Genomic DNA, 16,543 nt, shown 5'->3' with positions numbered 1-16,543 from the left:
ACTCCGGGTCATTTGGGAGCCAAAAGAGTCGGCTCTTTTTGAAATGATATAATTCAATGATTCAATGGACAGAATCTATCCCTATAATGAGCTCATGCAATAGGTGAGTAAGTTTAAGAGGGAAAATACGTGCCTACAAATATATATATATATATATATATATATTATGTGTGTGTGTGTGTGTGTGTGTATATATATATATATATATATATATATATATATATATATATAGCCGCCCCACACAGCAAACAGACTAATTCAGGTATATTTTGCCTCAGGTAAGGACTCTGTATTACAAAAGTCATCGATTCAACACTAAATTTCACTAAAGACTCAAAGAACACGATATTTTCTTGTTTTAATATGAAAATATGGATAAGTGACGCTGTATCCTTTAATTTGTTTATGATCTACTTTTTCATATGCATATGGAAATTGTTGAATGTGTTGCACTTGTGTATTTTTTTTTCCTTTTTTGTTGTAATGATTCTACAAATGATGTTTGCTTTATACATTTATGAAACAAAATAATAATAATAATAATAATAATAATAATAATAATAATAATAATAATTCATCCTATTATTCTACTGAGACTTTCACTCTTTTAATTTTGTTTAATTTTGTTTTGCTGTTTAAAAAAATATATGGAAATTAGAATATATTTACATTCCTGCATTTCCCTTCTTCCCTGGACGTACCAGTGGGAACGCGCGTTTGAGAGAGAGGGCGTGGCGTAGCTCACCGGAAGTGAAGGCTGGAGTGGGCGTGGTTAGGAGCTCTCCTAAACAAAACCGTCTGTCATTACGGTGTATTTGCTGTGCTGATTTTGAGGTTAAATGGTTGTGATCGGTGTAGATCGGAGTGCCGTGTCTGAAGTGTCAGAAATGTCCGCTGCTAGTCAGGCGGAGAGAGCTGTCCTGGTAAGGCTGTGTTCATGCTAGGTTTGGTTAGCTGCTCTGTTTGCTTCAGCAGCTCTATCTAGCCTGTTACTGATGAATAACAGGGAGAAGACTGGACACAGAGGCAGATGAGATCAATCCCCATGGCAGTTCTGTTTCAAATAACATGCATTTGTCTTTTTTTTTAGTTATCAGTGTGCAAACCTTACTGTTAACCTACATTGATCTTCATTTATCTCCAAATCTGCAAAGGAATATTGACTTTCCTTTCAGCTTATATGCAGAAATCTGATTGAATCATATGCCCAGTGCATTCCTAATAATTTTGTTTGTGACATAAATGCCAAACATCTGTTGCTTTCTCACACAGGAGGAAGAGTTTAACTGGCTCCTAAAAGAGGAGGTTCACGCCGTGTTGAAACAGCTGCAGGACATTTTGAAGGTAATTGGAATTTAGATACAGATTGATTGGGATCTATCTCCTTTAAATGTCACACATCTAATAAAATAACATGTCATTTCCATCATCTAGGAAGCTTCGAGACGTTTTTCAGTGCTCACTCCAGGGATGGAGGGTCAACTCAAACCAGAGAACTTCATTCTTGGCAGCTCTACGTAAGCGGGCTTTTGGTTTAAGTGTTGTATGTGTGGGGTTTGGATAGCATGTTAAACTATTTATGTTTATGGGCTTTGAGACAGTTTGTGTACTGTGATCATGGGCAATGTGTCAACCTCAGCTGATTGGATCAAATAAATCTGATCTGATACAGATCCGGTGTTTCAGGCCAGTTTTAAGTCCAATATTGACACTAAACAAGTTTAATAAATGCAATACCAGAGTGCAAATTTATTACGGCAATCACTAAAGCATCCATTGTGGCAAAATAAATATGTATTTCCAAAATAAGGTACTGCATTTGCAAGGATCTGAAACTGATGGAGAGATATGAGAAAGTGTGAAGGCACAGAGGCTTGGTTTGCCTCCATGGTTGGGGGTTCGATTCCCGCCTCTGCACGGTGTGCACAAAGCTTACATGTTCTCCCCGTGCTTCGGGGGTTTCCTCCGGGTACTCCAGTTTCCTCCACCAGTCCAAAGACACTGGCGTCTTGAAATTGTCCGTAGTGTGTGAGTGTGTGTGCGATTGTGCCCTGCGATGGGTCGGCACCCCGTCCAGGGTGTCCCCTGCCTCGTGCCCCGAGTTCCCTGGGATAGTCTCCAGGTTGCCCCGTGACCCCGTGTAGGATAAGCGGTACAGAAAATGGATGGATGGATGGATGTAAGAAAGAAATAAAAAGATAGAGTGGCAGGATGAAAGAAAAGTTAAGAGAGAGAAGTGATCTGAAATCGTATCCTATTTCTTACTCCCTATAAACATCCACATGGAGTAGAGATATTCTGTACCCTCAAGAGTACATTATTTATTCACTAACCTATTGCAGTGCATTGTGGGATTTCATGAGTCCACTGTAGGTTGTCCTTCATTCCTTTAGGCATGGCTAGAAAACTGCAAACCTTTCCAAATAGTGCAGATAGGGTGAGGAATGTGCAGTTCCAGTGAGTGTGTGTTTAAGCGAAGCTGCTCAGCCGCTGTAGCGACCATTATAAGCAGTTATACGATTATACGCAAAGAACAAGCTAAAATGTCAGCTTTATCAGTATCAGGGAAGATCTGACCTATTTTGTTGTTTGTGCAAAATTATCAGTATGTCATTCTGGTGTAGTGAGGAAACTGAATGTAACCTAATACAAACTCATTATGCAAATAATAACAAATGTGTTCTAAACAGATAGGAATAGGAAGCACATTGTTCAGTTTTTTTCTTTAGAAAGCTTGGGGGAAAGATTTACATGGCATTTGGTTGAGCCTATCAAAATAGTCGCATGAGCTGGACATTACTTTTATGTAGGTGCAAGCAAGCAGTAAGATATGTAGTTAAAAAAAATCATGTTCAATAACATGAACACACAGCATCCGTTTATTCATCAAGGCCTCAGTGGTTTAAATTAGGCTACTAGTTTGTTTCTGTTTTGGGAAACAGAACCAAGTAAATATATTGGAAAAGATCGCAGGTAGAAACAAATATAATAACTGAGCAAGCAGGATAAAAAAAGGTGTGTTTGAGGAACTGTCTGACGAACTTTGAGTTAGAATTCACAAACCATGCTACCTCTCTCTCTCTTTCTCTCAGCTCTATACATATATATATGTCTCTAGAGTTTACACAGAATGGTGTGAAAAACAAAAACCACAGAGTGAGCGAAAGCTCTGTGGGTGGAAACGCCTTGTTGATAAAAGAAGTCAGAGGAAAATGGTCAGATTGGGTCGAGATGACAGGAAGTCTATAGTAACTCATATAATCACTCTTTACAACCGTAGTGAGCAGAAAAGCATCTCAGTATGCACAAAACATCAAACTTTGCAGTGGATAGGCTACAACAGCAGAAGACCACATTGGGTTCCATTCTTGTCAGCCAAGAACTGTAATCTGAGGCTATCATGGGCACAGACTCATCGAAACTGGACAGTTAGAAAAAAAAATCACCTGGTCATTTTCCAGTGTTCAGCTATCCAGTTTGGGTGAGTCTGTGCCCATGATGGTCTCAGATTCCTGTTCCTGGCTGACAGGAATGGAACTTGTTTTGGTCTTCTGTTGTTGTACTCCATCCCTCTCAAGGTTTGAAGTGTTGTGCATTTTGAGATGCTTTTCTGCTCACCACGGTTGTAAAGAGTGATTATTTGAGTTACTATAGACTTCCTGTCATCTCAGACCAGTTTGGTCCTCTGAGCTCTCTCATCAACAAGGTGTTTCAGCCAGTAGACCCTCCTCTCACAGGATGTATTTTGTTTTTCACACCACTCTGTGTAAACTCTAGAGACTGTTGTGTGTGAAAATCCCAGGACATCAGCAGTTTCTGAAATACTCACCAGCAACCATGCCACAGTTAAAGTCTCAGAGATCATGTTTTTCTTCATTCTGATGTGAAGATTAACTGAAACTCTTGACCTTTCCTGGGTATCTGCATGATTTTATGCATTGCATTGGTGCTACATGATTGCCTGATTGGAGAACTGAATACATGAGAAGGTGTACAGGTGTTCCTAAAAAAGTGGATAGTGAGTGTATAACATATTGTACATTTACTTTCTTTGTTTTAGATATTTGGACCCGTGTGTGTGTGTGTGTGTGTGTGTGTGTGTGTGTGTGTGTGTGGATATATATACAGTATCCACAAACAACAAAATACCTTCCTGTTTAGGGCACACCCTTTGGTTTTAAGTCTGAATACAGATACGGATATTTGGAGCATTAAACAGGTAGAGATATTGGCATTGCGATACACTCTTAACATGGACGTATTGAATATACGTAGCAAGCAAGTAGCAAGCATTATAAACAATGATGCTAGAGTGAATCTCCGAGAGGTCAGACACCACTGAGTCATGACATTTCAGCACTAATCTTTTACATTGAAGAATAATGTGTAATTTCTACCTTAAGTACCTTAATGTGTCATTACAACCTAAAGTAACAAAGCTCGGTGTGATTGTCTTGTTTTGTTTAGCATGGACCAGGTGAAAGGAGTCCTCACTCTGCAGGGAGACACTCTGACCCAGGCCGTAAGTGTTATGTTGCTGAGTCATACCTACTCATATCCCTTCAGATAGATGTGGCAAGAGTTCAGCGATTTGCACAGAGTTTCTAGACAAAGAGGATGTTGTAGACAAAAGTGCATTGTCCGCTGTAATTAAGTGCTTCTGAGGCTGTAGGAGATGAAACCAGTTGATAAAATGGTTGATGACGTAATAATTGTTGTCAAAACATGACATTCTTTTCATTGGGTTCCAAAGTTTTGAGAATGTAGATGAGCTTATTATTGCCTCCAGTTATTGGGATTTTAAACATGACCATGTATTGTAAATAATAGCAGACGTTTATATTTATATTTTTCCCAGAAAACAAGATAATCAGATGTCTGTAAATCAATCTTCTGGGCTAGTTGCCAACTAGCATTAAAGGAAACAAACTCGCAAACCTCACTACTCAACAAACTAGCCTAACATACCCGCTAACCTACATTACAATTAACAGGCTACCACACAAAGTATCATTATAAGAATATATCGTATACAAAATAGCATTATAGTTAACAGACCAACCCATAAACTATTATGACAGTAGAAAAGACTAGCTCACAAACTGGCATCATATTTAACATGCTAGTCCACACATTAGCACCATAGTAAACAGGCTAAAATACAAACTAGTGTCATATTATACAATCTATAATACAGAGTAGCAATATAGCTAAACAGGCAAACAAACTAGTTTTATAGAAGAAAAAAAAAACATCATTATACACACAAAGTGTCATAATTAAGTAGAATTATAGTTTATGGGCTAACCTACAAGCTAGCACTGACACAACAAAGACTAGCTCACAAACTAGCATCATATTTGACAAACTAGCTGACAAATTAGCACCATAGTAAACAGGCTAGCATAGACACTAATGTCAATAAACGGATTATACACATAAAGTATCATTATAAAGATATGTTAATATACAAAGTATCAGTCTTTTTAACAGGCTAATCCACAAGCTAGCACTATAGTAAACAGTTAACCCACAAACTATTAACACAGTAAAAGGCTAGCTCACAAACTACCATAGTAAACAGGCTAACATAGAAACTAATGTCAATAAATAGACTAACATGCAGAGTAGGATTATATTTAGACAGATTATACACATAAAGAATATGTTAATATACAAAGTATCAGTCTTTTTAACAGGCTAATCCACAAGCTAGCACTGTAGTAAACAGTTAACCCACAAACTATTATCCAGCTCACAAACTAGCATCCTATTTGACAGCCTAGCCCACAAATTAGCACCGTAGCAAACAGGCTAGAACACAAACTAACTTTAACAGTAAACATGCTAACATAAAAATATCATTATAATAATTATTGGTATTATATTTGTTACTATGTTTTTCACTGACGCAAATTAGATAAATTGAGTTGTAATATGTATTTGTATAGGTTGGCTAAATAACTGTGAAATGTTGTTCATTAGGTTCCTCCTGGCTGAGTGGAAAGCTTTTGCTTTTGCTTTTGTATATATATGATGGAAATGTATTTAATTAAATATTCTTCTATTCTAAGTGTTTAAAGAAATTTGCTGTTCAAATTCCACAATGAAAAGCTGGAACACATTTGTTTTTAAATTAGCAGCAGTTTTTGTGTCTTGCTTGATTATAGGGCTTTGATTATAGCTTGATTTGAAATTATCGGCTATATCGTGATGTTGTTTTGCAGGATATCAATATTAAGGTGGCTAAAAGCACTCAAGTCATGCATTTCACTTTCCGGGAGGATAAACAGTGGAAACTACAACAGGTGGGCTCTTAGATTAAGCAACACATCATCTAACGTTTTTGTGTTTTGAAGTTACCTCAGAAACAGATTATCTTATGTCTGGAGTCACACCATGTCAAAATTAAAGAAAAAACAAACCTGAATTGGTTATGTTGGGTGAGTAAGATTTACTTGGCTGATACTCACCTTGACACAGTACACATATGAAATATTATATTATACAACAGTTAGTTCCGATCCACTAATTTGATTGGTCAAGCGGTGTTCCAGGGGTGCTTATATTTCCTATAACTGCACTGGGATGTTTCACTGTGTGTATCACTCCGCTCATCTGTGTTCTCCATGTAACATTCCACTTGCTAGTTCGAAACCTTTTCTACAGTAGAGTTAGTGACATCAGCAGACATGGCAAATGATACTTTTGAGGAATATAACTTTTGACGAAGATGAAAAGGAAGAAGGGACGCCAATTTCACCTGAAGCACCTTTAACGTGAGCTAGCTAGCCAGCTTGTTGACGTGCTATAAAGTGCACGTGGCTTCTTCGGCATCTATTTCGGCTAGCGGAGCAAACATAAACAGAACATTTAGCCATATTATGTCCGAAATGTCACTTACTTGATATTCATTTCTTGGTTATACTGTAAAACTGTTGTATAAAAGCAATATCACATTTGCATTCATGCAGTTATACTGATTACCAGCTACAGCCAAATCACAGCCATGCCATTATTCAGTATATCTGCACTCTTGTTCATGTGATATTGCCTAAATATTTATTATTCTTTCAGCATATACAAAATACTGTACCATATATTTTATACTGTGCGACCCGGTCTTTCACTTCCTAGCATGTGCTGCAACTTGCACACCGTGCATGCAGCCGTGCAGCCGTGCATGCTTCACATCTCTACAATACAGTCTGTTTCGATTGAGCATTACACTAAACATTGTAATTATAACATGTGCATAACTCATAGCACTAGCATATTGACCATTTAAGTGTAATTGCACTTAACTGTATGTAAATAATAGCAGGTGCTGTGTGTGTGTGTGTCTGTGTGTGTGTAGGAAGAAAGGACTTATTAATTATAAATATTATAAATAAATATTAATCATGTGGTATGGCCATTGTAGCATACACTTGTTTTGATTTTGAACTTTGCTTTTAAAAGCTTAATCTTTCCCTACCTGTTCCCCCCTTCATGGTTGAACGCTAATTCTGCACAGTGTACTAATGTGTGTTTGCTCACAGATCCAGGATGCGAGGAACCACGTGAACCAGGCGCTTCAGCTGCTCAGCAGCCGCGATGAGAGCTATCACTTCAAAACCGGCGCTGAGGTCAATAAGGTTCGTCAGGTTCACCGTTTGAATAGTATTTTTCTTTTCTGTTTTAAACATGCCTTTGTCTACTTCCTGTCACCAGTGCATAACAATGACATCATACGAGAATATGTGGTTTTGGGCCGGTATAAATAGGAAGGCAGAGCTAAGCCCTCCCTCACATTCTAGGAAAAAATACATAAATAAGTAGAAGTTTTTTACTTCTGTGGACCCAAGAACTATAGCACAACCAAAGGTTGTAAGTAAAATTATGGAGAATGCTATGAAGTAGAGGATGGGTCTGATTTCTTTCTAGCCCAGACAGTAGATTCACACTATCGAAACCTCATTGTGTCGGAATAATAAATATGAACAAGGTGAATTATTTTATCAGTCACAGATTTTTCAAAATGCCTTTGGAGAAAATAGAAGTAAATAGATTAAGCAAATGTTGTTCAGTCAAGGAACAAATTACACAAAGGGACAAACTTTGGAACTGTAAGGCTAAAGGCAAGCGCAGCTCTTCTGTTCTGATACACATGATTACGAACTTTCAGTTAGTGTTCCCCATGCTATATCACTCAACTATAACAATAAGGATTTTGACAATAACGCAAAGTTACTGATAGGTAGTAGAATTTTTTTAGTCCTTCCATTCAATATCGTGAGCAGCCATCACTATAAGGCATTAACATATGCTCCAGGCAGCATGAGGCTAAAACATAGAGGCCAGGGAACATGTGATTATTTCTAACCAGATTTTAATTTTCATAAGATGTCATGTACAGGTGGAAAAGTAAGTTGAATAAATGTAATGCTATCAAAAACATAACCAAACTATATAAATAGTTAAATATTGTATTGCTCCTTGTAAAGAGCCTAACTTGAAAAACTGAACTGATTGAAACTGCAGCAATGCCTTCTGTGTACATTCACAAGGTTTATGCACAGCACCATGCACACACACACGTTCACACACTCATTCACACATAGGAACCATTTCAGCATAGTCGATTCACATACCAGCATGTTTTTGGACAGTTGGAGAAAAATCAGTGAATTCAGAGGAAATCTGCACGGACGTGTTCATTAAAAAAGATTCGCGTTTGTAGCGTGGCGTTCCATTTTCTTCATTAATAGTGTACGCTGTCATACAGGCTCGTGTACTACAGTTTGCTAGGTTTATTTGCATATAATGAGGAAATACAGATTTGTTAAATGACCTTTAAACCCTTTGAGACTCCAGTAAAACACTGTATTAGTTCCTCTACTGTTTTTAATGTCGACTATTTCCCCTCATAAAAAAACGTAAAATCCCTGTTGCCTCCATGAACAGAAAGAGCCAAATCTTCCTGATGTTGTACAGGAAAAACCAGTATGATAGCAAACAAGGCAGAAAATGATAGTTGGTTGTCCAAAGTTGAATTTCTGGACAACACCATGACTGTCTGCTTCAGTGAAGTACACAGTAAGTGCACAGTGCATTAGATGAGGGATCAAATTGACATTAACCCAACTTATACCCATATTTATGCCCAACTTACGCTCAACTTAATGCCCAACTTACACCAAACTTACGCTCAACCTACTCTCAATTTACGCTTCCTTGTCTTTGGGGCAGTACCTTTATCTTCCGTAAGTATCTTTTACCTGGAAATGTTGGTTGTAGTGTACCATTAAAAAGGTACATAACCGGAACCAGAGTAAAGCTGTAATAGTACACCACATACACCTTTCTAGGTAAAAGATACCTACTAAAGGTACAAAAAGTGTAACCTTGAGAGTATCACTACAGCGACAAGAAAAAGTACAGTTTAGAAACCTGTAATGATTAACCTAGCAAACTGTAATGATTAGCCTCCTTTTGTGTTATCACTGCAGAATCACATACACCTGAAGAAGCTAAACTAAATTTGCGAAATCTTATAAGAAAATAAAATAATGTCATTAAGCATGGATTAGTGTTTTTAATTTCATATTTATTCTTAGGAAAAAATACACACATATATACGCTACAAACCCAAATCAGGTTTCCTGTCCAAAATCATGCTGGTAGGTGAACTGACTATGTTGAAATGGCCCCTATGTGTGAATGAGTGTGTGAACGTGTGTGTGCATGGTGCCCAGCGATGGCCCCCGGATCCACCCTGACCCTTATTATGATAAAGAGATTACTGAAGATTTAAGTCTGACTTGAATGTGTGGTGTTTTGTTATAGCTGATGGATGCGGTGATGATGCAGTTAACCCGAGCGCGTAATCGTCTTACCACACCGGCGACCATGACTCTGCCTGAACTCGCCTCCACTGGATTAATGGTAAATATAAAATTATACACACTAAAGCATGCTTAATGTCATTATTTTATTTTCTTGTAAGATCTCTTGTCTGAATATATTTAGTTTGCTTCTTCAGGTGTATCTGATTCTGCAGTGATAACACAAAAGGGGGCTAATCATTACAGTTTGCTAGGTTAATCATTACAGGGTTCTCACTGAGGCATAAGTAAAACGAGTAAAACATCATATAAAACAATATTAAAAAAAAACCCAGACAGCATGATCCCAATTCAGAGTTCTGTATTATCCCTCTTCTTATTAGCTTCTTACCCAAGAAATCAATACTTTGCCACTGAATGATGAATATTTGGGTCAGTGTTACTACCCTATGAACCTCCAGGTAGTGTACAGTGAATAGTATAAGAACATAGTATGATTTGAGACAGAAATTTGGTTCTCTGCTCTGATTGTTTTGCCTGGAATTCTGACCTTCAGTAGTTTTGATAAGGTACTTAAGATCCCTCTTTACTCCCTGCACTATTTACTGACTCCTGTGTGATAACTGCAGCTTGGTCTAATGGGTTTGGAGATTACTGCTTTTCCTCCAATGATCTAGCTCATTTTCATTCTCAGTAGTTTACAAACTGCGCATAAACATCATCTTTGCAAAACGAAAAGTCCTCAGATGTGTTTGCTGCATGTAAAGCCTTTCCCTCACTTCCTCTGTGACCTTTAGTTTTCTCTCCTCAGAGAATGTTCACGCCCCCGATGCCCGGCGATGTGATGGTGAATTTGTACATAAATCTCAGTAAACTCTGCCTGACCGTCTATCAGCTGCACGTGCTTCAGCCGAACACTACTAAGGTATGGAGGCAAAACCGGATTTCATTTATAATTTTACAACAATTTACAAGTGAGGCAGCATCCGGAACAGGCTGGTGTTTTAGAGCATTCTGTACATGTCTCTTGTTGGACACCTATATGCCAGTTTAGAATGAAAAGATTTGCTTTTATAGGTACCAGTTTCCTGGAATTAAGACGTAGTCATGCACAGACGTTCACGCAAATGAATACCAACATACTTGCACATCATTTCAGTTTAATAAAACGGAGGATGTGGTAGTTTATTAAATGTAGCAGCCACATTAGCTTTGTGTTATTTGTCCCTGTCTCGCAATCTTGCCCACATGACGCTGAAAACGTTCAGCACCCGCAGCTTTGTTTGCTGAGTCTCAGTCTCTTCTTCTATCTCTACTTTATGTGCCTTAAAACAACAAAAATAATACACATGACTTTGCTTGAGAAGCCTAACATTGTTTGTCTGGCAGTGCAGGGATTTTAATTTATAATCTTCCAGGAACTTAAACCATTATCACTAAGTGGCCTGTAAGTTCATGTTATTTCATTAGTCCTATTTTATTTCAATTTCAATTTCAAAACGTACAGTCCTCATTGAGAGCAGGGTTGAGTTATGCAAAGCAGACATAAATTCATTATAAGATAGAACGTTAAGCATAGCATTTACAAAATTTAATTATATCTAAGTATATATAACTTACTTTATTTACATTTATCTATTTTTTATATTTGTAGAACTTTAAACCAGCAGGAAGTTCAGTTATGCATAATCCTGGAGCCATGTTGTAAGTACTTCTTATTATTTTTGAGAATTATTATTCAGAACTTTGTGCCTAGCTGTGTTCCAAAGGTTGTTTTTATATTATACCGTTATAATAGTAATAATAATTATAGAAATTATTTATATCATAATAATAAAAAATAAATAATGCTTATATTCACCTACAAATAAAAATGCCTGAGGAGCTGACAAACAGGACAAACAGTTCAGCTCAAAACTGTATAAAATGAAATAAATATTATGATATGAATAAAAGGTATTTTATTACTATGAATGTATAATATTTGTTAAAAAAACAAAAAAACACTGTTTTACCCACAGTGAACTAAACAACACTAAGTTCGAGGTGAACCACGTACACAAAGTGGAGTGTGTGGTGCCGTGGCTGAACGACACACTGGTGTTTTTCACCATCTCACTGCAGCTCTGCCAGCAGCTCAAAGATAAGGTGAGTGTGTCTGTGTTTGATCCTTCGCATTTTATGTGTAATATCTGGCATTAGATTTACTTTAAGGCAGAGCAAAACTAAAAATAAACAAATAAAAATGTAAAGGAAAAAAATCAGTGGATATATTTTGAAAAATCAGTGATAAACAGTGATAAGATTTGATAAATTTTAAAATGATTTAAAAAAAAATTCAAAGGCAAATTGATTAATATAGTGCAGATTTTATAATGCCTGAGCTGCAAGGATCAAATTCTCCCCCATTTTTCTCCCCAATTTGGTCACCTGCCAATTCCCACCCACCAGCCCCTATAACATGACACCAGGGACGGTGAAGGCTAACATGCGCTTCATCCTAGACATGTGAAGCCAGCTAACTCAAACTGCTGCTCACAGGGCAGTGTAACATCCAGAGCGCTGTCTGCCCTCTTCCACATACATGAGCTCATAGACACCCACTATTGGCTAATGTCGCTAATGTGAAGCTGGTATGATTCATAAACACCCTGCCTGTTAATTGTAGTTTTGTGGTATGAGTGATAAATGATGAACATGACTCGTGGTTTATGAAATCTAAAGTTTTAATCAAACTCACAAAATTTTAAGTGTCGAATAACTTTATCCCTTATTCATTTAATTCACTTACATTTACATTTTTACATTTATTCATTAGGCTAAGTACTTTTAAAATGCTACATTTTAAAAGTGAAACTTGTTACACAGTAATAGCACATTACCTGTGACTGCATTATTCTCTGAAAAGGACTCAATGCTTACCCCAGAGTTACCTGGACACCAATGCATACATGGTGAGCTCAGTCTTGCCGTTTTTCTGGCCCACTTGGCCCACTTGCAAGGCGGTGAGAGCCGCTTGGCCTGATGGCTAACGTAGCTGATCCTCACAACGTTGTCTGAGCGAACCAACACATGGCAATGTCTCTGAATTGGTCAAAAGAACTTTAGAGCCAGATGGACCTCACTCAAGCTATCTTTGAGCTCTCTTCTGAGTTCACCATGAGACTAAGCACTGTAATGTACATGAGGAAGGTGGTGAGAGGGTCCTGGATGGTCTGATGCTTGTCAGAGGCACAGAGGAGCAAGTAGGGCAGTGTCCTGATGTCATTGGCCATTAGAGGATACAAGACCACTTGCATACATCTCAAAAAAACCAAAAAAACAGTGAGGCTAAAGACAGGCCAGAGGCTAGGACTTTGCATTGCAGTGTCTGCCTTTGGAAGGCACACTTTAGAAAGCATCTGCGTTTAGGGATGATGGGGATATGAAAATAAGTATAGCACAGTTCCTCCAGGGTCAACCAGTCCTGAGATTTCAAGGCTTGAACTCTGTCTGACAACTTTAAGAACCAGTTTAATCTTTACAAGTCTAGATCTGGAATGAGAACATATTCTATACAAGAAAGTAATTTGAGTAGAACCCCTTGTTCCCAAGTGCAGGGTCTAACTTTCTGATTGTTCCTCTGTCCAAGAGAGAAGAAACTTCTCTGGTCAGAGCAATCACTTTGTTGTGGCCTGATATTGGTGAGGCTGTGAATAGGTTGAGATTGACCATGGAACTGTAGTTCCACATAGGACCTGCTGATCTGTAGTCACTGCCTAATGTGCAGTGTTTTCAGCTATGAAGAATCCTGTTGCCACCCCCTGTCCTTCAAGGGTGTACTCCACAGGATTTGTTAGTGGTGAGGGTCTCTGTTTAGGGCCTGTCCCATGAGGAGGTTGGAAGGCACTCAGATGCCTGCTAAGGCCTGAGACCGTGGTCCTCCCTGCCTAAAGCTAATCCAAGGCTGGCAGGTTGTTGTGACCTGTAGCATGTTGGGTCCGTTTGGCTGTGCTGGTTTCCAGATTCTGAAACCTGTACTCTCCGGTCCAGGGCTTCTATGGCAGCAAGTCCAGAGGATATGCCTATGTGCAGCAGAGCATATTGTGCTGACCACACCTGACACCGTACATAAACCAGGTTGGCAGGGAGTGGACCTATGTATATCCTGGCCTAGTTGTTCCACTACTAGGAAAGAAGCGTCAGTCAGTTTCCTCACAACAGCATGAACTTCTGTAGATTGGAGCGATTGCTCCAATGCTATAAGTAAGACAGCTAACGTATTGCAAGTGCATACCACATGTGATGCAACATTAAATTCTCACTAGAACATCATCTGTCGAAATCCCCTTCAAAGATCTCAATAGAATCTTTGCACTGTGGCACAGTGAATTCTGTCATGACTTGCTGTTGGGCAATTTTAAGAGTGGCTTCCACAGCAAATTTATAGCCTTGTCAGCAGCATCTGTGAGCTAGCAGGGATTAACCCAGCCCCATTTCCAGATGTTGCTGAGTCTGGAGTTGAACTTGGTAGCATTATCAGCTGGAAAAATCTCCTGGATGCAGCTGTAGACATAGGGCTATTCATGGGACTGTATGAGGGTTGGCTTGAAAGACATAAGCTCCATATGGTGTACATGTGGTACACCATCTGTAGCAGGCAAAAAGAAGAAAGGGAAAGATGACCAGCAGTATTTATTGCACATACTGTGACTTTGTTGAAGATCTTGGCATAAATGTGTACAGGCATAATAAAAGATCGAAATGATTTTCATCACTCTAGGCAGTTAGGAAGGGCGAAATAGAACTGATTTTTGAGATAATGATTAGAGCATAATCACCACTATCAAATGGAAGTAAGTTTAGTACCAGTGTGTGTTTTTATTATTAGATAATTCACAGGTTTTTTTCACCTTGCAGATTTCTGTGTTCTCCAGCTTCTGGAACTACAGGCCATTTTAAGCTGACCAAAGAATTAAATTTGTACTGTAAGTGCAGAATTAAATATAAAAATATAAACTAACTACACAATAGAAAACACACCATGTAATGAATCCACATAGAATTTGCTTTAGGACCAATGGTTAATTTCTGTGTGCACATCATAACTGGATAAATTAATATGCATTCAGGCCAAGTCCTGTCATGTAAGTGAAATGGATGTGATAATTAACTTCGATTTTTGGATTTGTTAAATAGTGAAGTAAAATTCTGTTATTCCGTTATTATTTTTAAGAAAAACTGTGAAATATTTTAATTATCTGAGAGCTACGATCAAAATCTGGTTAGCAGTGTTTTTCTGACGACACTATTTAGCATCACGTCATCATTCCTAAAACTTGTTTAATGGTCCATGATACATTTCATTTAATCGTATACACTTTTTTTTTATACTGTGTTAATCTGATAGTTTGACCAAAAACGCATACAATTTCCCTCTGACATGAATGTATCTACCAGTCTGCCAAGATACATGTAGTGTCTTAATTTTGCTTGGTGCTACAAATGGTGTTATTTGAGGCAAGTGTATGATGATTTAGACATGTTGGTTGCACAGTGCTGAACTGGAGGCTGTTACTTGTTACCTCCATCTAGCCTTGTAGCTCCAAAGCAAAATTAATGAAGCAAACGTCAGACACCAAACACTTGTTGGCTGATTGACATCATTTTGGGTAAAGGGGACATTGTATACCTTTCACTTTGGGCAACTTTTTCTGATTATATATTTGCATTAATATACACTATATGGCCAAATGTATGTTCACACCTGTCCATCACACTTGTCCATACAGTATGTGGTTCTTCCCCAAACTGTTGCCACAACATTGGAGGCACACAATTGTATAGAATGTATGTTGTAGCATTACAATTTCCCTTCACTGGAGCTAAGAGGTCCAAACCTCTTCCAGCATGACCCTGTGCACAAAGCGAGGTCTATGAAGACATGGTTTGCCAAGGTTGGTGTGGAACAGCTCAAATGGCCTGCACAGAGCCCTGATCTCAACCCCACTGAACACCTTTGGGGTGAACTAGAATGTGTGCCAGGCCTCCTCACCCAACATCAGCTGTCCCAGAAGAGTGAAGGAGGACTAAATCTTGAATGGGATGTTCAACAAGCACATACTGGCGTGATTGGTCAGGTGCCCACATCCTTTTGGCCATATAGTGTTAGTGGCACACTACATGACCAGTTTAGCTACAAAGCAATCATTATTGCACTTATACATTCCATGTATTCCATGTTGGATCTGTTTTGTTTATCTTCCTCATATAATGCAAGCCATGCTTTCTTTGTTAAATTATTCTTATGTCTTATTTATTCAAATGATATATGAACTTGGTATACTCTGTGTATTGATCATTTTGACTATTTCAGCAGACAACAAGATGTTTTTCCTCTACATATTGATTAATGTTGACTCTAATAACTGTGCAATAAATGTGTTGAAGTCTACCATGTCCTTGTCTTCTCAGTTAAATAATTTGATTTTATGTAAAGGGTAGTCAAGAAAGCCAGTCTAGTCTGGTACTCTGTCACTAATATGGCCAAGAACCAACTACTTTCACAGCAAGAGGCATTTGACTGATGCTGCAATTAGCCACCCACATTTACTTACCACTGTTTCACACACATACCACTTTAATGACTCATTTGTCACGGTGTTCAAAATGATGCTTTCTGGGCTGAAACCTGTTTATGGAAGTACATATACACAAAAGTGTGGATAGCAAGTCTG

General features: G+C 38.3%; 1 protein-coding gene across 1 annotated transcript; it reads left to right on the top strand.

The window, feature by feature from the left end:
* Positions 1 to 722: 722 nt before the first annotated feature.
* rogdi (rogdi atypical leucine zipper) lies at positions 723 to 16,260 on the top strand. Its single transcript, XM_026917282.3, has 11 exons — positions 723 to 923; positions 1,273 to 1,344; positions 1,435 to 1,517; positions 4,468 to 4,522; positions 6,228 to 6,308; positions 7,542 to 7,637; positions 9,829 to 9,927; positions 10,639 to 10,752; positions 11,482 to 11,531; positions 11,849 to 11,975; positions 14,727 to 16,260. The coding sequence occupies exons 1-11, from the start codon at positions 840 to 842 to the stop codon at positions 14,766 to 14,768; spliced, it is 903 nt and encodes a 300-aa protein (XP_026773083.1). The 5' UTR covers positions 723 to 839; the 3' UTR covers positions 14,769 to 16,260.
* Positions 16,261 to 16,543: the final 283 nt, after the last annotated feature.

The sequence above is a fragment of the Pangasianodon hypophthalmus genome, chromosome 13, assembly GCF_027358585.1.
Source record: "Pangasianodon hypophthalmus isolate fPanHyp1 chromosome 13, fPanHyp1.pri, whole genome shotgun sequence".
In the NCBI taxonomy this organism is placed as follows: Eukaryota; Metazoa; Chordata; class Actinopteri; order Siluriformes; family Pangasiidae; genus Pangasianodon; species Pangasianodon hypophthalmus.
Note: the sequence above shows the minus strand (reverse complement) of the source record. Positions and strands in the feature narration are given on the sequence as shown.

Bases quoted from the DNA above. Each gene is read 5' to 3' on its own strand.
- rogdi (XM_026917282.3), top strand. From the start codon at position 840: ATGGTTGTGATCGGTGTAGATCGGAGTGCCGTGTCTGAAGTGTCAGAA. The intron at 6,309-7,541 runs GTGGGCTCTTAG...GTTTGCTCACAG, and splicing joins AACAGTGGAAACTACAACAG to ATCCAGGATGCGAGGAACCA. The intron at 7,638-9,828 runs GTTCGTCAGGTT...GTTTTGTTATAG, and splicing joins CCGGCGCTGAGGTCAATAAG to CTGATGGATGCGGTGATGAT.